The sequence below is a fragment of the Gadus morhua genome, chromosome 10 (genome assembly GCF_902167405.1).
Source record: "Gadus morhua chromosome 10, gadMor3.0, whole genome shotgun sequence".
NCBI lineage: Eukaryota > Metazoa > Chordata > Actinopteri > Gadiformes > Gadidae > Gadus > Gadus morhua.
Genome location: NC_044057.1, coordinates 23,829,523 through 23,849,298, shown reverse-complemented (window position 1 = coordinate 23,849,298; position 19,776 = coordinate 23,829,523). Strand labels below are relative to the sequence as shown.

The 19,776-nt window shown below is 44.6% G+C and overlaps 2 protein-coding genes across 2 annotated transcripts; one reads left to right on the top strand and one right to left on the bottom strand.

The window, feature by feature from the left end:
• Nucleotides 1–690: 690 nt before the first annotated feature.
• On the bottom strand, nucleotides 691–3,380 carry paip2b (poly(A) binding protein interacting protein 2B). The gene is made up of 4 exons (XM_030368720.1): nucleotides 3,230–3,380; nucleotides 2,794–3,007; nucleotides 2,241–2,426; nucleotides 691–1,582 (listed from the first exon to the last, which is right to left on the bottom strand). The coding sequence occupies exons 2-4, from the start codon at nucleotides 2,989–2,991 to the stop codon at nucleotides 1,517–1,519; spliced, it is 450 nt and encodes a 149-aa protein (XP_030224580.1). The 5' UTR covers nucleotides 2,992–3,007; nucleotides 3,230–3,380; the 3' UTR covers nucleotides 691–1,516.
• Nucleotides 3,381–3,727: 347 nt separating this feature from the next.
• On the top strand, nucleotides 3,728–19,692 carry matr3l1.2 (matrin 3-like 1.2). Its single transcript, XM_030368710.1, has 21 exons — nucleotides 3,728–3,861; nucleotides 5,224–6,232; nucleotides 6,847–6,908; nucleotides 7,423–7,464; nucleotides 7,987–8,090; nucleotides 8,351–8,409; nucleotides 8,715–8,828; nucleotides 9,447–9,572; nucleotides 10,030–10,206; nucleotides 10,751–10,875; nucleotides 11,520–12,144; nucleotides 12,853–12,958; nucleotides 13,176–13,192; nucleotides 13,648–13,770; nucleotides 14,242–14,370; nucleotides 14,856–14,984; nucleotides 15,182–15,312; nucleotides 15,610–15,919; nucleotides 16,389–16,566; nucleotides 17,399–17,514; nucleotides 19,490–19,692. The coding sequence occupies exons 2-21, from the start codon at nucleotides 5,417–5,419 to the stop codon at nucleotides 19,550–19,552; spliced, it is 3,552 nt and encodes a 1,183-aa protein (XP_030224570.1). The 5' UTR covers nucleotides 3,728–3,861; nucleotides 5,224–5,416; the 3' UTR covers nucleotides 19,553–19,692.
• Nucleotides 19,693–19,776: the final 84 nt, after the last annotated feature.

Sequence of the window (19,776 nt, the reverse complement as noted above, 5' to 3'; positions counted from 1 at the left end):
AAGTTGAACGACTGGCTCCACAGCATGTGGAGGCTCACTTGTCCCCACAGCCACGATTTTAGAAAGAAACTTAAGCAAAAGAGAGCGGTATGCCATAGGGCCGCCATGTGGGCAGTTTGTGTAATTGTTGAGAATTATTACATTTTAAGAACTTAAATTGTTTTGCTTGTTATGGTACCAAATAAGATATCTGTCCATTATGGCATTCTCAACACATAAAGTGGACTTGACTGGACTTGCCTCTAATAAGAAGCATAGCAGACCTTCTTCACTTAAACTGAACACTGAGGCCACACTATCAGAGCAGCCTACCATCTATCCCCTGATCATTTTACCACCTAGAGTACAATATTTTATTATCCTCTTTATTCCTAAATAATATTTTTGTTTTAATCTTTATTAACATTATAACAATAATTCTTCATTGTTTTAAACCTGATAGTGCCTAATGATGATCAGATCTATAAGCGTTCATGTTGTTGATGTATTAATAGTAAAGTGAGCTATTTAACACAAAGATAAACGTGGCTATTAGGCAATTGCCCAAACCCGTGTCTGGGCAGGTGCACTGCCCAGACACGATGGACTGAATCACATTAATTTAATCCAGTTTGTGGGTGTATATGTATCCTTTTTGTTGTTGTCCTTAAATTAGATAGGCCAGAGAAATGCTCAAATGTATACATTCAATTTTTTATTATCCATAAACATTTATTTTCAAATAGTTTAAGAAAAAATAGATTTTTTTACAATTTTTTTCTCCTTATTTAACCTTTTATACAGTTCTTCTTAAGAAAAGTGCCATTCTCAGTGGAATTCTCCATCCACACACTCAAGACGAGATGACCGGCAACAGAGGAAGATGGATGCCAACAAATATAGAAATATGAATGAGCCATCATACCCAAACAACTATTTAAACATGGATCACATGGTCAAACAGTCAATCTCTTGTGCCAGAACAACAAAATGAGGACCAGCGGTTTTTGCTGTAACGAGATAATGCAAAGCAACGAGTAAATGAAAACAGCACAGCACACAAAAACTCAAGATAAAATAAAATAAAAATATATATAGAATAAAATAAAAGGAAAATAAAAGTGCAAAAAACCTAACTCCATCAATTCAGAGCATAGTTAGGAATCAAAGTAGGATAAACAGAGACGATGTATGTAAAAAGACGATTTGTTCTGTGCGGTATTCTGTACCTGCAGCCTGAACTAAATGTGAACACAACACTTTGAGGAACAAGCAAAAAACGAACAAGCCTCCTGCCCTGATAATACATTCAAAAGAGTTACAACAGGTAAATGTCTTCTTTACACGTACATATGTAACATTATTCAAACCAAGACATGCAAGGCTACCAGGGAACTTTGGCAACACATCAGGCCTAAGTCAAGTGCAACAGAGTGACAACTGAAAACAACACACATCTCTCACTGCTTCACAGTGTGGACGACTGACTGGCTTGGCTAGCAGGGAGGGGGGGGGGGGGGGGGGGGGGGGGGGGGGGTCAGATCACATGCTTCTGGATCCCCGGCGTGAACTCCTTTGCGTTGGGGTTCAGGTTGCTGTTGACCTAGAGGACACAGGAGAAACAAACATCCAAATGAGGTTGTGTTTTATGGTCATGTTGCACTCATCATCTACAGCGATTTAGGCTAAATTGACTTCTGTGTGCAATATCCAACGTAGCAGAAATAACGTGTCCGCTGTGTGGTACCCATTTGATGCAGAAGCGTTATTCAACCTTAACAGTTAATTCAGATATACGTCAGGAAAAACAAGGTGTATGTTTGGTATCTAGCTCAAGTTGAGACAAAACTTCATTTATACATACTGCACTCTCCTCAGGGCCCACATATTAAATTTCTAAATAGTGTTTTTGCAGTGCAGACCTTGAATTACAAGCATGCAACAAGCAAAACATGCAAAAACAAGAGTAATTGCTATGTTGAGGAAGTCAGTGGCTTTCGGTTGCACTCATTGGAAACATGACCCACTTAAATTCCAAGACACACAGGTTTGAAAGTATGAGGTACTTCAAATCATAATCAAACCAAAAAGGTGTTTTGTACATTGGCAAATCTTCTATTGAATTGCAACGCGCTAATATACCAGGAATATTCATGAGCATCCAAATAAAAAACACAACCACACTCGAATTATCATTGGTTTCAGTGACTGCTGCTTATTGTTCCGCTACGAATAGTAATGTGAAACATTCCCCTTCTCACCACGGCGTCTTCGTACATGACCACCTCCACCGAGAGCCCCAGCAGGCTGAACTGGCCCTGCAGCTGGGTGTTGGGCTGTGAATGGAGGTCCCGGGATGGGATAAACCACTCCCACTCTTCCTCCTCCTCCAACATCTCCTGGAAGCAGAGTTCAATGAACTCCTCCTCCTTCAGCTCCTCCTCGACCTTTAGGATGGCAGGAGATAAGTTAAATACCTGCGCGGTGGGCATGGTGTAGCTCAACTAGTCAAGTGTGGAGTGAACCCAGCTGGGAATAAGGGGTTTGAATCATTGGACCACACATGCTAAGAAATACTTAAATGCATGCCCCAAATTGAGTGTTCATTTTTATACTTAGTATAGTCTGTATACGTGTACAGTAATCTCCATTTAATCTCAAAGTACAAGCATTAAGGTATTTTTAAATTCTGTAGATCCATGACTTCCGATCTTGGGACCAGCGAGCAATGGACATGCATGGCTTTATTGTCAAGCTTTAGTCTAAATATGGAGGAGAAACATTATAAAGAAGGGAATAGTATTCGTGGGATACCTGTCTGTTGAACTCCTCTTCGTTCTCCATCCACATGTACTCGGCGAAGGGGTTGTCGTCATAGTTGAACTGGTTGCGCATGATCGCATCGTTGGTCGGGATGACGTCATTGGTCAGGATGACATCGTTGCTGATGGTCATGATTGGGACGCTGCTGCTAATGCTGTTATTGCTGTCGGTGCGACTCGGGTCTTTCATTTTATTTATGAACGCCCTGAAATATCATCAATATAGAAGAATAGAAAAAAGTTAGCGCCTCTCAAATGAAAGACAAACTTGACAAGAAATGGAGTTAGATACGGTGGCCGCTAGCTTGAGGACAATAGCCAGATACCATTACACATTAATGTTAGAAATATTTGGTTAAAAACACAAAGACGGTCGATAAAATCTACCATATAACACACGGGTTATGGTAATTTCTGACAAAAAATACCTGGCAAACACCACATTCGGTGGTAACCTTGAAACTTTGAATCCTTGTAACTCTTCGACGAACTCTCCTCTCTGTCCTTTAATGGCCGCGTTGGCTCTGTTTGTTTACAAGTAGACTGTCTGGTTGTACTCGTTCACTATTGGATGAACCTACTGTACTCGTCCACAACCTAACTGTACTCGTCCACTATTGGATGAATCTGACTGTACTCGTCCACTATTGGATGAATCTGACTGTACTCGTCCACTATTGGATGAATCACACGAACCGTCGGCAATTGGTTATAGCCGACTGGCCCCTCCGTTTGTGGGCACTCGATTGTAATCAACAGTAGGGGCCGGTCGTTTTTAGTATTTCTTAATAATAAAACAAAGCAGAAAACAAGACAATAAAGAGTAAAATACTGTACGATAATATTGTAACTTAAACATGTACTATGTTTGGAACAAAAAAGTAAAAAAAACAGCAACCTGCAACTACTTAAACAAAAGACAACCCGCACCCTCGGCTGACAGGGTACACTAAATGAAGGATATCCCCCATAATTCAGAGCGTATTATCTAGCAGGCACTCGCAAGACCGAACTAGAGTAGCTCGACGTGCTACCGAGCTATCGGTGCTTAAAATAAAAGGTAAGGACAACCTACATTGTATGATTCACTAACAATAGTTGATCATTTTGCATTTTATTAACCAGCACTTGTGTGAGTGGTGTTATTTGGGAGGCATCTTAAGATACTAAGTGAAGCTACCAAGAGAATGACACAGATTAGCTAGCAAATGTAGATTCTGCTAGTTTTCGTCACATCACGCGGTATCACACGCGTATAAAACAACAAAATGTACAAACAACATAGTAAATAAAGTTAATGTGCAAATATTCAGATGCATGTGTGGGATGTATAAATACAAATTGATTCATGTATGTAGGTAAATCAAATATCCATGTGCAAATATGAACGTTTCTGGGCAATGTCCAGCCAGATCGGCGCACGCAGCCAGGGGCAGCCAAACGTCAGGGAGGCAAATATGTGTTATTCCGTTAACTGCGCAAATCGAAAAAAGCCAGGGATAGAAAAATGTTAAGCATACCATGGAGTTCAGTCCCCGCAGGGCTTGTGCATCGCAATGATATCCATTCCGTTTTGGAAGCAAAGGAGCATTGGAATGTATGTTATCGAGATGCTAGTAATGTTGATTTGGTCATAATGTTCAGTAACAAATGGTACAATTCTTTGTCATTTAGGGACGATTCTGTTCTGTTTGGGAACGGCAATTTCGCATTTTAAAATCGTCAAAATTCTGTTGATTTATGATTTCACAGTGCTGCAATTTACTCTTGAGTCCCCAATATGGTGTCGTATTGCCAACAAAAATCTGGATGCATTCTGATGTACAAGCCCTAAACCCAAACACAATCCCCCTCATCTAAATTATCATACTGCGAGCTGAGTTTAAGCATAACCATTAAGGGTCTTTTGATATTATACATATTGAAAATCTTTCGGCCAGACTAATTTATGTTAATCAACATAATCTGCTGTCGTGAAATTATCTTCTTTTCCATTTTGATTGGATACTTTTTAACTTCCTAAATGTCTTCCTTATTGCGTCTTTCTGACGTTTGCTTGGAAACGAATCCTTTCATAGTCTGATGTTTCATTTGAAGCAATTTTTCTACTTTTTTGAATATTGAAATATCCCATTTATGAGCGAAGAAGTTTCGATTTTTCTGTAGCTTGTAATCCTACGCTTTTCTTGAGTTCAATCCAGAGCCTATAGTGCCGGTTTTTCTGTGTTACTGTCCCTTTTTCTTCCCAGCCTTTCAGTGCATTTTGACTGCCCTTCATTTCCTCCTCCGTCTAAGTCTAGGGCTAACTTTTCCGTTAAATGTAAATGAAGCTTTGGACCACAGAGCTGTTGCCTCTTCATTTTGATGTCTTTTTCATGAAAGAGGCAACCTTTTCATATTTACCTACCTGGTTCTCTTTCAGCTGAAAACATTCTGCCTCCCTGAAGAAAGACTGTCCCTTTTGAGGTAGACTGTCATCATTCTTTTCACCTTCGCCTGAAAAACGCCATCCGACCACGGCAGAGAAAACAGTTTTTAAATAGACCACCAGCTTGGTTCTGTATCTTGAGTTGTCTGAACTCGGCACCACAGACCACGGCGTCTTTTTGAGCACCATGTCACAGAAAAACCCATCTGACGGTGGTCAGAAGGGCTTTGCCGTGGGCCGGGGGCTCCTGGCAGCAGCAGAAACCTTGAACTATAGCATGAACGAGCAACGATCTGGGCCGCAGGGCCGGTCAATGGGGAACATGGTTTCTGGCATGGGGCTTGGTAGTGGTGTGGACAGCCAGGACCGCAACTCCCAGATGGCTCGTCGTGGCGGTGGAAGCCATCTTGGCAGCACCATGAAGCTGTTCGCCAGCTTAGGGCTGTCGCCGGCGGACCTCGACGCCCTCGCACAGATCCCTGAAGAGAACATCAGTGTGGAGACCCTGCCCCACATACTCATGCAGCTTAAGAGTCGGAAGGGCGACGCCGGAGACAGGCACATGGCCGGCAGAGACCTACCTTCGATGTCCCCCGAGACCTCCTACCGTGGAGGCAGGGAAGACTGGGACGACATGCATGGGGGGAGGATGGGTGGGCCTTCCATGGGGCAGACTTCAGCCCGTGGCCAATCCCAAGCCAATTACGGTTACGGCTCCATGCAGTCCGCCAACTCTTCCCGGGGCTATGATTTTGGCTACGGTGGCAATAATGGCGGAGGCGGTGGTGGTGGTGGTGGTGGCGGCGGCAGAGACGGACAGTATTCAGATCTTTCCCGACGTGACTCCTATGGGGGGCATGCCATGGGGTCCTCTCAGAGCGACTTTATGCAAAGGAGGATGGGCTCTCCGTCCCAAGGCAAAGTTCAAGACTTTTTGGGGGCCACCCCCAACATGTTCCCTCACGTATGTGCTCTTTGTGACTTTGACGTGCATTCCAACATGGTGAGTACCAGTCCTGGCTCTTCCCCCCCCTCCCCCCCCCCCCTGTCCTTTTTTCTCTTGGGGTTTCCTTGTTTATAATGTAATACCCAGATTAGGTGAGCGACGTTCCTTGATTTGTGGTCAGGCCACAAGTTTGCGTCTTTACTCCAGTCTTCCATTTTATATCATTCATTGACTGGAAATGTGCTAATGTAATATCGCTCTATCCTGAAAATATATTGACTTTACTTGGATCCAGGTCATCTCATTAGACCTGGATCCAGAATCTGGGAAATTCACTGCTTTCAGGAATTCTTTGCTTACAACCATTCCTAAACATGTCTACAAATACCACTTGGGGATTTCAATATTGCTAGCCGTTTTTCCCTGATTTTGTAACACGCTTCAAACCGTTTTAAACTATGTCTAGATTTTTTATTCAGGGCAATTCTTCTCATACCTTTTTTATTTAATTCCGGTATGCATATCGTTTTTTATTCACACACAAAGACCAAATTATCCAGGATATTTGAAAGTGAGTTGGAAGTGTCTTATCAACGCCTGTGTGAAAGTCGGTAGGACAGGCTAGGGGGAGTGTTTGGTAACGGAGGCTAAAGGTATTACATGTGTTTTAGGAGTGGAATCAGCACACTAATGGACTTCGTCATGCAGAGAACCGGAAGCATCTTCTTCAAATGTAAGTTGGTTTTACAGACAATTTTAATTTTAGATTGTTATTTTTTTAGCCTCTTTCAAGTGGAACGGAGACGTCAACATACGAATGCGTTTCTAAAGGTCACTAAACGTTTGAGCACTCGGTAGAAGGGTACCATTCTTATGACATGACGAGATTACCTTCACGTTTCTGGTGTACATTTTTGTTAATGTTAGTCAAACTGACTATGCATGAATTGTGGAGGCAAATGATCCTAATACTGAAATTGGATACTCACTTGGTTTATTGCCAATAAACCAATTGCCCTTGTAACTTTACTTCCACTTTCAATCTGTGTTATTACTATAGTACTATTGCTCTCATCTTTGCCCACTGAATGCACTATGTACAGCACTTTGGTCAGTGCAAACTGTTATAAATGTGCTTTTATAAATACATTTGACTTACTTGCTTACTATTATTATCTTCATAATTTGAATCCAGATTAAAATCCTAACTATCATATATTTGTGTATATAACGACATGTTTCTCTAGGTACCCAGAGTGGGACCCAGGGATGGCCAAAAACACATCTGGGTAAGACGCACATCTGGTATCAGTTCAAAGTGGACCGTTGATGTAATGTTCATTTAAATGGTACAAAATCATTATGTCACAAATTTGGAGTTGCATCTAGTGGCTTTTGTATATGATTTTGCTGTCCACCAATAATCTGTCTACAACAAATGCTATTACGGGTTTATTTAGCTGTACACCCATGGTTGAATAGCCAAGCCGAACTTCCCTACATATCCTTAAGATAAGCTTAAGTTGTGTACTTGATGACAGCATTACAAACAGCTAATGTACTTTGGGATGAAACAAAGCAACAGTTTGACCCAGCTGTACACACCCAAATACAAACCTTGAAGTCTAGTGTAGTATTCCCTAGCCTGTTAAAATACGTTAACGCTGTGAACACAACAAAGTCCAAGTGTCCTGTAGTTATGAAATGCAGAGTATAACACAGGGTGATTCTGGGCAATTCATTTATTCGGACAAGGAAAGGGTAAACTCTGCAAAGAATATAAAACTAAAAAAATACATTTCTTCTTCTAGGGGCGGCGGCCATCACATGGACGCGCCCAATCTCTCTGCTGGCCTGCTGGGACCGATTCCCATGTCTCAGGGCCATTCATCGGGTGGCATGCCCTCCAGCTGGGGTAAGCATTGGGCACTGGAACAAGTCAATTATCCACACAATACACACTTCTAAATATGTAGGCAAGTGTTCTGTGATTTGTCCATCCCTCTTTGCCATTGCATTGGTTCATGTGGAATACCTAATGTTTCTGGGGGATCAAACACCTGCTCGCTCTATCCAAATGTTTTTCTCTGCTGACTAGCCATCCCCCAACACTGTAATTAATCAAGTCCCACTAATAAGTATTTTATATTCTTTTCCGCATCCGTTTCTTCGTAGGAGGTGGGCCTAACTCTGGCTTCTCGAACAAGGGCATGCAACATTCCGGACATTCAAAGGTAATGCACTATGTTAATTTATGTATGTTTATAGCTATATATAATGTTGACGTCTCACTATAAATATTGAGTACATGCTTCTTCGTGATATCTTCCACTGTACACACAAATGCTTTTGTGGGTTTGACAAAGTAGGGTCATTTGGCTCGTGACACAATTTTTTAAAACGGCATGCTTCACTTCATGACTAGCCTGAATGCTTATCAACTGTACCCTTGTTGTGGTCAAATGGGGGATACTGTACGGTGTTAGGTGTCCTACTGAGCTGGCTGTTGATGTGCAACTTTATCCTGTGTCACTTCTAGATAATGAGCCGAGTGGTGGTGGCCAAGTATGACCGAAAGCCCCTCAGCAAGAGTTTGATCGCCTTAACCGAACCGTTCGGCACCCTGAGAGAGCACCTGGTGCTCAAGAACAAGGTACGGCTGTGATGGTGCACTTGCATTTGATTGAGAGACGGGGGATAGTTCTTATTTAGGGCGGCAGTAGCTCAGGAGGTAGAGCGGGTTGGCTGATAACCTGAAGGTTGTTGGTTCGATCCCCGGCTCTTCCTAGCTGAGTGTCGAGGTGTCCTTGAGCAAGGTACCTAACCCTAACTGCTCCCGACGAGATGGCTGTCGCCTTGCATGGTTGACTCCGCCGTCGGTGTGTGTGAATTGTGAATGTGAGGCAATATTGTAAAGCGCTTTGGGTGGCCAATGGTTAGAAAAGTGCTATATAAATGCAGTCCATTTACATTTATTCACATTTATTTATCCCCGAAAGGGATATGCAAGTGTTGCAGCAGCAATTCAAATAAATGACTCAGAACAAACTCACACAATGAGTTCGGTAAAAAGACGGAACAGATTTACAAAATATGTTGCCACAAAATTACTATACAAGGATTTAAAAAAACGACAAAGACGATGGTTAAGACTGAAGCATATGATGGTATTGAAACGAGGTGCAGCTACAACCCCCGGTTGGGAAAACCCCGTCTTCCACAGTGAGGCCTTCAGTGCAGGGCGATCTGTAACACGTTGTGGTCCCACCAGGCCTTCCTGGAGATGGATAACCACCAGGAGGCGATGGACATGGTGAACTACTACAAGAAGCACACAGCCAACATGAATGGGAGGCCCCTCACCTTCTACCTGTCCAAGGACCTCATGGTCATCGAGGTAACCGGCCCTCTGCCAGTTTTCCCTTCTCATTCTGCGCCGTGAAGGATGTATTCCTGCTTTAACGGTGGTTGGAAGGCCAGAGGCCACACACTATTTGTGTTTTGTAATGTTTCCTTCGGTTGCTTCTATGGTTTTTTTGCCGCTGTATGAAGTAGCATTTAGGATTTATGAAAACTTCCCGACATCCAATATCGGCCTCCTTTACCTACTCGTACTTTAATTTCCATTTATTTTAAATAAGAAACTAGATGTCAAGGGTTTGTGGCCTACCACTAACCCCAATGATCTTTTATAAAATGTTCCTAAAATGTGCATACTGCAAAGCACTCTGAATAGTGATCTTTGAAGTGTGCCCAGAACAGCCCAGAGCCCAGGGCGGTGGTTCCGTTAAAGGACAACGGTTCTACTTGTGCTTTGTTCCTCTGGGTTTGAATCAAGCTTATGTCTCCTCCAGAAAAAGAACCGTGGCGCAGTACCGCCGACGGCGCGCAGCCCCAGAGAGGTGAAGGGGCAGGGCAGCCAGGTGGTGTTCTTCTCCAACCTTCCCAGGGAGGAGGACAAGAAGATGGAGCTGCTCACTATCGCGGGCCGCTTCGGCACCGTGGAGAAGCACCTCTTCCTGAACGAGGAGGTACCCTACCCGCCAAGACCCGCCGCACACGCGCAGCACGGTGTCAACATGTTGCTTTAGTTCTTCTTTCAAAACATACCTTTTCACAGTAGCCTTCCCCACCTAACTCCCACCTTATTCTTCATGTTTAACCTCTGTTTTTCTTTTATTCCTAGTCTGTCTTACATAGTTTTGATAGGGCAATATGTAAAGCGTCTTAGAGTACCATATTAAGCTCTATATAAATTTCATTATTATTTAGCGGGCAATCAACACTAGTGTCTCTTGAGGAGATTGAGTCTAGAGTAGACTAGGATCAGGAATATAGTGGCGGTTGATTTGCAGTATAGATGGACTACTACTACTACTACTACTACTACTTCTACTTCTACTTCTATTTATTTCACTTTTCACGTCATGCTGAGCTCCGTGTTTTCGCTAAATTGCTAGGTTGCTAAAATTTGTAGTCAATTATTTAGAATATTGTCCTGCTTCAATAGGGTGTCAGTGTGTTGTTTGCCCTTTTGAGACCGTTGTGTATCTCCACTGCTCCGACCCTTCCCAGGCGTTTGTGCAGCTGGGCTCCCAGGAGGATGCAGAGATGATGGTGAAGTACTACAGCGTCAACCCCCTCAACATCCGGGGCCGGCCCATCCGACTCAACGTCTGCACCAAGTACAAGACCCTCAGGTGAGTCCCCTGGGTGCTCCTCAGCCAACGGGTCCCCATCGGGGGCTGGGCGTTGGGGGTGGAGAGGAGGGCTTTGACTTTTGCCCAAAAATCATATTCAAAGTTTGTCTTGGGAAAAGGGATTAAATATACCCCATTCTGCAGCCTTTCGGTATACCGGCCGTCTGTGGTATCCCAAGCACATCGTTTTACCGTGTTTTTCTTTTTTTACACAAACATAAATCCACCATTAGATTTTTATATTATGCCTCCTCCCTGTTGTTTCAATTGTGTTGTCAAAGCTGATATCCGAGTATAGTTAAGGCTGTCAATGGCTCATCTGCGTTCTATGGGCGGAGCTTAGCGACGGGTCAATTGGAATATACTCATTGCAATTGTAAATGTTGTGTTATTTGAAACTAATGTAAAAAATACGTATAAAACTTCCCCTGGTAGCAGCAAAAATATTGTGAAAATAATGACGCATGTATTGGTGAGGCGCTTTTATGAGCGCCTTAAACTCGTATTTCAGTTTCTACAAATATGGAGTAACAATAACCCAAACAATCCCAGTTCCATTCGTTACGGACTGCTGCTCATTGTTCTGTTAATTCCCATGAGACATAAAGCAGGAACCTGACCGACGAGTGGTTTTGTGTTCCCAGTGTGAACCAGAGAGGAGGGCACCCGTACCGAGGAGACCGAGGGGACGGCGGGGGCCGACGGAGCAGAGATGACCACAGCCCTCCCCCGTCCAAGAGCCCGTCCAAGAGCAGCTCCTCCAAAGCCTCGGCCTCCAAGGGCAGGGAGGAGAAGAAGAAGTCTGAGTCGAAGCAGCAGCCTGTGGAGAGGAAGACCAAAGTGGAGGAGAAGGAGGAAGATGAGGAGGGTGCGGGCGCGTTGGAGGGAGAGGAAGGAGGAGAGGAGGAGGAAGAGGAAGACAAGTCCAAAGGAAAAGAGAAGAAGGACTTGAAGAAAAAGAAGGTGGAGGAGTCTGAGGCACAGTCCACAGCTCCAGAAGAGGAGGAGGAGGAGGGGAAAGAGGAGGAGGAGGATGAAGAGGAGTCGAAGCAGCCTCCGACAGAAGTCCAGAAGGCGTCGGGAGAGGATCTCCCCGACGGCGCTCCGGACGGGAAAGACGGTTCCGAGGAGGAGAAGGAGGCAGACGACGAGGGAGGAGAGGACAGGGAGATGGAAAGCCAGAGTGGACCGGGGGAGGACCTGGAGGGCAGAGAGGATGCTCCTGCAGAGACCTCCGACATGACCGAAGACGACCTGCATGAAGACATGGTAGGACAATGCTTTATACCCTGAAGTACTGACGGACCACTGCTCCATACGACGTAATACCATGGATCTATGAAAGGACACACAACCTACCATTAGGGCCAAGTAGTTGAACTAATACGTGATGATTAGTTCAACTAATTGAATCACTTCATAAAACATAGTTCAGTATAATAATAGATGTGTTGGTTAAAGTAAGGAATTTGTACCTCCATTCAAACATGAGGGATAACCAGACATAAAGATAAAACGCTGGGGATTGAACCCAGAACCATTTGGTTGGAAGTCCGAACCACTAGACCAGGGGTTCTCAAAGTATGACAGCTGAGGGCCAATTTAGGAACCCAGAATTTGACTGAGGGCCGCCAAAGGAAAATAAATTAGGCGGGAAACGCCGTGAGCATCCCAGTGGTGGAAAAAAACATTGCACGTGGACCTCTGGGAGTGAGGTCAAGTGAGGTCTAAATCACGAAACTGAGGTTCATCCTTTCAAAGTAATGTACAGTCAGATTAAAACTAACAAATGTAACAGGATTTAATTGAAAACTAGAGTAGACTTTTTTTTTATTTTTTTTTACTTCTGTACGTCATTGCGGGCCGGCAGGAATGTTTCCGCGGTCCGCCATTGGCCCGCGGGCCGCTCTTTGAGGACCAATGCACCAGACTGTCCGGCCCCCGTGCTGACCGTGGTTGTTCTCCTCCCCCTCCCAGGAGGGCAGCATGAACGAGGACTTCCCGGAGAACATGGAGGACTTTGTGACCCTGGACGAGTTGGCGGAGGACGAGGACGCCCGCTCGGAGCACTCGGACTCCATTGGTACGGAACGCGTCTCGTGGACCTTGTCCCCCAACCGGGTTGTTCCTGATCCAGTGTGCTATGCATGTTGCTGTCCAACTAGTTCAGGGTGCCGCGGGCTCCCCGCAAGTTTATGGAACGAAGAGGAAGTGTAGAAGCATCGTTCTCATAGTCGGATCATGAGCACATTTCTTAAAATCACTGACATTTTGTTTGTTTTTGTTTCTCTCTTCTGCAGATAATTCAAGAAAAGGGGTAAGTTTATCTCCGTTTTGGTTGTCCTGATCTGTCTGTTTGTAGAGCGTTGATAAACTGCTGTTAAACCGATTTCGGCACACAGAACAATCCTCTATTTATCTTGTCTTTTAACATGGAGGCTCTCCAATTAACCTGTATATTTGCATTAATGTAGCTGTTATTGTGCTCCATGCCATTGTACTAATCTACAAAAGGTTCTCTGGTATATCTTAATGCGGTTATTTTATGAATAAGAAACGGCTTCCAAAGAACAGGGCAACAAGAGGAATATGCCCAGTACTAGATATGAGACTTGACAAATGAGAAAGGTGCAGTAAATATGAGACTTAACAGATGAGAAAGATGCACTAGATATGAGGCTAAACCCGGGTGAGAGATGCACTAGCTATCAGAACCCGAGGTGGTGCTGAGCCCTCTCCTCCTGTCCCCCCCCCCCTCCCCCCCCCCCTCAGGGCATGAGGGTAGTGAACCTGGTGGGGTTCCGGCGCGGCTACGGCTTCCTGGGAGAGCTGCTGGCGCTGGCCAAGCCCTTCGGAGACGTGGTCAAACACCTGGTGCTGGACCTGAGGCCCGAGGTGAAGGCGCGCTCCACACCGGTCGTTGAACACGCACCTGTTGCTCACTGTTCGCCTACTGTTCGCCTACTGCTGTTGCTTAAAGGGGTCGCTCTTTTATTATCACAAGGTGTGAGGGGGGGGGGGGGGGGGGGGGGGGGGGGGGGGATTGCTTACTACAACCCATTTGAAAAAATCGACCCACTTGTGACATCACAAGTGGTAGGGGACTGTCCACAAAGATGTGTGATGGGTTGATCCGGAACTACACAGTTGGTACAGTCCATCCCGTGAAGGTCACTTGAGCAATTGCGCTTTGTTTGGTACATCTACTTGTGATGTCCGGAGGGGATTTTGGATACACAGTCTGTAGTGACCCCCAATTATGCTAATTAGGGGTTATTTTTATAAAATGAACGGCACTAGGTCATCCATTTCAAACGGGGGGTGGGAATAGAAATGCTTGTGTTCATTGTATTCTGCACCCAATAGGCGTATCTGCAGTTTGCGTCGGAAGAGGAGGCCAAAGCCATGGCACGGTTCTACAACGCCAACGTCATGGCGACGGTGTGTGGAAAACCCGTTCGGATCAGCCATTCCCAAACCTATCCCACCATCCAGGTGAGTCCAGCGACTGTGGCCTCACCATCAAGCAGGACTTCTGGCACTACTGCCTCTGGCCAAGTCAGGCTTAAGGTTGAACGATTTGGGGGAACGATGTAATTGCGATTATTTCAACCATTATTGCGATTTTTCTTTTTAAAGTTCCTTATGTTCTGTATTATTCATGAAACAAGCAATAAATCATCTATGACCAACACAACATTGGAAGCAGTCGACATATAAACTGTCATTTCCTTTGTGTTTTTTCCTTATGTGTTAAGATGAATTGATATTATAACTAATCTTAATTTAACTATTGAATTGTAAAAGAAAAATAAATAAGAGTCTTATTGATCTCCAGTCAGACACAAATCGTTTATCCCAGCCTTTGCGATTTGCATATCACGATGCCGGTTTGAATTTGATTAATCGTTCGGCCCTAGTCGGGCTGCGTTCACTTTTCTTCATTCTTTGAATTGACAAAGACATTGCCTCCCCCTCAGTGTGGTGCCAGTAAAGTGGTGTATGTCGGACAGCTCCCCAACACCAAGTTCAAGGAGGAGGACGTCCTGAAACTAGCCGAGTCCTTCGGTAAAGTCAGGAAATACTTCCTCAACAGGATCCGCAGAGAGGTAATCCACCGTCATGTCAAAGGGAAAGAGGTGTGGGCTACTTGGTTGTGTTTGTCATGGTGTTGAGTGTACTCTCATTCACTGCCCCTTCTGCTGTGACATCCTGATTTCCTGTGTGGTGTTAATAAAGCACAGCTTATCTCTCTGAGTGATCGGTAATATGCGTGTGAAAAACCAATGGTGTCTGTGTTCCTCAGTGTTTTATCGAGATGGAAGATGCGGAGGACGCAGAGAAAATGTCAGATTTCTACAAAAAGAACCCACCTAAAATGCAGAACAAGCGCCTCAGTGTCTACGTCAGTAGGAAGTACAAGCAGCTCAAGTACGGGTGAGTCTGTCCATTTCCAACACACTCCTTATTCTCAACTCTGATGCACGGACGACGGTAAAAGGACCTGAACAAGAAGTCAATGCAAAGTTGCAAAGGGACTGAGAGACCATGGCTCTTCTGTTGAGAAGGTCCTCTACCAAGTACAAATATATGAAAAAAAACATCCATAGTTGCTCCCTATATTAATGTTGATTATCATAGGTTATTTTTTCTTGTAAGGCCATCATATAATAATGAAATATATTGCCGTTTTGAAATCTGGTCCCAACCCTCTGTTCCCCATCTCTGGTTCAGCCACAGAAGGCCCATGCAGGACGGGGTGAAGAGGCCTGCCAAGAGGGAGAGCTCCAGCAGCACCACCTCCAAGACCTCCAAGAACACGGAGGAACCGCCCTCCAAGAAACCCAGAGAGGAGAAGGTCCCAGAGGACGAGGAGGAGGAGGAGAAGGAGGACGCAGAGGAGAAGGAAGAGGAGGAGGAGGAGAAGACTGAGGAGAGCTCGACGGAGGAGTCGGGGGAAGCGACGCAGCCACAAGCCGGCGCAGAGCCCCCCACCCTGGGGACGGAGGAGGCGAAGGAGAGCCCTGACAACCAGAAGACTGCTGTAAGTGTCCCCTCCTGCTGCTAGAGGCCAACCTTTACACCGTCCTTCCTGGCCCCGCCAGCAGAGGGCGGTGGTGGAGGTGTTTGACTCCTGGCCTATAGGGTCGATGCCCAATTCCTCCGGTCTACCCTTTTATCTGGTGAAACCCGCCATGAACTACTTATTGACTTGTTTGCACTGTTGCTTTATGGGCCATGGATAATATACTATAGATTTGAGTCATGCATCTCTCAGTCTATATAGATGTAATTCTGTTTCATTGTAATATTATGCAGGATTCTGCATATTCTTATTTTAAAAAAAAAGTTGAATCCCTTCCTTATTCCTTTTCGTGTCCTGAAATCTCCCATCTGGGAGGAAATGAAGAGTGTGTTCCCTCACCAGTCCTGCCTCAGGAGTGCACTTCCCTGTGGGTCTCCCATCTTGAACCCCCCCCCCCCCCCCCCCCCCTGGTTCTGCCCCTGTGTAGGAGGTCAAGTGTGAGGAGGTGGAAGGGGAGGTGGAAGGGGAGCTGGAGGTCCCTGCCGGCGCCGCTGGTAAAGCCAGCCAGGCTGAGAGCCCCACGCCGGAACCCCAGCCCGCCGCGGAGGCCAAGCCCCCCAGCGCCTCGCTGCCGCTGGCCCCGTACGAACCAGAGACCCCCCTCGGTGAGTGGGGTGGGTCTATGGGAGGGGGCTAACTGCAGGGGGATCTACCTGAGGGTCGGAACACAAGGGGGTCCCAAGGGTGCCACCTGCAGGGGGTTCTAACATAGGGTCACAAGGGGGACGCAGGCTGGGTCCAAGTGGGTTCACAATAAACATTAAAAACTTCGAAAATGTATTATTTAGAAAAATATGTGTTTGCCCTAGTCTGCGGGCATTAGACTCCACAATGTGGCCCGTGTCCCTAGTCTTGTGTCGTTTGTATTATGTAAGTTTGTTTGAAGGCTGGAAGGGGGAATACTGTTCTTTTACATTTAGGAATGATCAAACCTTTTTGACGTGTTAATGAAACCCTGTGGCTGAACAATATATTTGGTTGGTTAAGGTTGGTCTCAAGCGGCAGGAGGCGGGGCATGGCACAGAATAGTTTGGGAACCCCTGTTCCAGTAGCTAGGGTGTGATCTCCTGCCTGCAGCAGGGTCTTAAGTACATGCGCCACAAAACATGCAGTGTGTAGTAGAAAGTTGCCGTGATGAAACAAATAGGTTTCACTAATCAATGTACAAATAAAGGAAACAAACAAAGATTTAGTTTTGTCCAGGAACTATCATCAAAGTTATTATAAGTAAGCAGGCTGGGCATCCTTGAGTAATATACCCTAGCCCCTACCCGCTCCTTGGCGAAATGTATCTAAAACTAAATTAGTCGTTGTACTTGTATATTTTAACGTATGCTAAAAATGGAGGCGTGCATTTTTAACGGTAGTAAAGAGCTGTATTGTAGGTGTGCTGTGACCGAGCTGGGCTGTGTGCTGATCCACTGTGGCCCCCCTCAGGTGTGGAGTACGTGAAGATGGGTTACTACTGCAGGGTGTGCTTCCTCTTCTACTCCAACGAAGACACGGCCAAGAAGGTCCACTGCAGCAGCAAGGCGCACTATGACAAGCTACAGGTACAGCGCTGCTGGCCGAGGCCTTGTCTACGTCTCGGCCAAGTTATCCACTCGTACCACTTGGGGCTGAATCTCAGGAAATGATGTTATTGCGATTTCAACCAATATTAAGATTTATTATGCGAGATTTTAAGATTTTTTTTTTTTGCTTTTTAAAGTTCATGTTCTGCATTATCACTAAACAAGCAATAAATCATTCTATAGTCGAGATTAAAGGACAATTCCGTTATTTTGAACATTGAGCCCCCTTTCTGGTTTGTTTAGGATGAAATAGAGTGGGTGACACCGAAATTTGAACTAATTGTCCTTTCTCGGGTATTTGGCTCATTTTGAATCGCTCCTGCCTGCTTCACAATGGTTGTCTGTGTGCATACACAAACCTGTCAAACCAGCAACCCTAAACGTTCGTTTTCAAAAATGTGCAAGTAACCGAGTGGTTAGTGGCATTCGTGAAGTTTAAAAAAAAATTATCGGCGCAATACATGGTTTCTGTCGTGTTTTATTGCACATTTATCGCCAGTTGACTTCAGTTGGAAGACTCATTACTGCACGATGATATTACTCCGCCGAACCGGAAAGGTGGGCTGTTTACGTTGGTTTGAAGTCTTATACCGTGAGCACCTCGGATTAGGGAAAATCACATAGAAAATCACTGAAAATGGATTATGAAAGGTGGCTTCTGGAGGACGCACTCGATTTTGAGTTTGACGGCAGAGGATATCGTTTTGAACCAGAATTCACCCAAGAGGAGCTACGTGAGATGGAGGCTAGGGCTACGGAGGCGCCTGAAGCTCCGGCTGAAGCGGTCCCCAGGATCACGGGCGGGTGGTGTGCCTGTGGGAAGTGCAGGCAGATGCCGACGGAAGTCGAAAGTAGGTGCTGCACGGAGTGGGACCTTGTGCGGAAGTTTATATGCGGTTGTGAGGTATCTGAAAAAATAGTTCCATTTAGCAACTAACACGGATGGATTGGAAACCATATATTGCGCCGATAATTTTTTTTTAAACTTCACGAATGCCACTAACCACTCGGTTACTTGCACATTTTTTGAAAACGAACGTTTAGGGTTGCTGGGTTGACAGGTTTGTGTATGCACACAGACAACCATTGTGAAGCAGGCAGGAGCGATTCAAAATGAGCCAAATACCCGAGAAAGGACTAATAGTTCAAATTTCGGTGTCACCCACTCTATTTCATCCTAAACAAACCAGAAAGGGGGCCCAATGTTCAAAATACCGGAATTGTCCTTTAATACAACATTGGAAGCAGTAAATATATAAGCTGCTCTTTCGTTTAGGCCAGGCCTATTTGAGATGAAATTATGTTATGATCAAATTGATATACCATTTTTATGCAACTATTGAATTGTAAAAGAAAAAAATATGAATCTTGCTGATCTCCAGTTAACAAACCAACCCAACCGTAACAAATCACAAATATCCCAAAAGCAATAAAATCGAATATATTTTATTTTATTTTAGCGCAGCCTTTGCGATTTGCAAATGGTGTTCTATTACATTGCGATGTCTGTTGGATTTAGATGAATCGTCAGCCCCGAAAATTCCAAACCTGCCTGGCAACGGACGATCGCGTCGAACGATGACTTCTATCTAAATTAAATTAACACAAGCTAGCTAAACTACGTTACACTTAAACACTCGGTTTACTTGCTAAATTCGATTACCGGTAAACAATTAAATATAAACTACGATACACTTTAAACACTCAGTTTACTAGCTAAATTCAATACAAATATAAAGTAAAAACAAGTGTCCTCTGTATTATGTTATTTCGTTCACTGACGGGACTTTAGTCCACCAAAGATTCCTAGTTCTGTGGCCAATTCCTGCACTGGCAACGCAGCTTTATATCACAAAATAGCCAAGTGATGGCTCCTTTAATGGGAATTCAGTAAAGCAGTTATTGGTCAATAAGGTTTTAATGGCTAACCATCTCTACCCATCTTCTCTTTCAGAAACATCTTGAAAAAGAGCAGGCGAAGGCCCAAACCCCCAAGAAAGGGAGGAAAGCTGAATAACTTTTTTGTTTTGTTTAAGACTGCATGGTATTTACCCAACTGTTCATTTTTGGGATTTGAATGTGATGCACACTACAAGAAACTTAGTTGAATGTTGCAACTGTTGATCTTTTTTAATAAATGTAGAAAAAGAGAACTTTTATGGTGATTGTATGCTTTCATAATTACCGTCAGTATTTGAACACTGAAATCTTGTACTTAAACCAAAAGATCACGATTAGAAA

Coding starts and splice junctions, on each gene's coding strand:
- paip2b (XM_030368720.1), bottom strand. CDS start 2,991: ATGAAAGACCCGAGTCGCACCGACAGCAATAACAGCATTAGCAGCAGC. Junction 2,427..2,793: donor AAGAGGAGTTCAACAGACAG/GTATCCCACGAA, acceptor GCCATCCTAAAG/GTCGAGGAGGAGCTGAAGGA. Junction 1,583..2,240: donor TCATGTACGAAGACGCCGTG/GTGAGAAGGGGA, acceptor TGTGTCCTCTAG/GTCAACAGCAACCTGAACCC.
- matr3l1.2 (XM_030368710.1), top strand. CDS start 5,417: ATGTCACAGAAAAACCCATCTGACGGTGGTCAGAAGGGCTTTGCCGTG. Junction 8,410..8,714: donor AACATTCCGGACATTCAAAG/GTAATGCACTAT, acceptor TGTCACTTCTAG/ATAATGAGCCGAGTGGTGGT. Junction 13,771..14,241: donor TGCTGGACCTGAGGCCCGAG/GTGAAGGCGCGC, acceptor TGCACCCAATAG/GCGTATCTGCAGTTTGCGTC.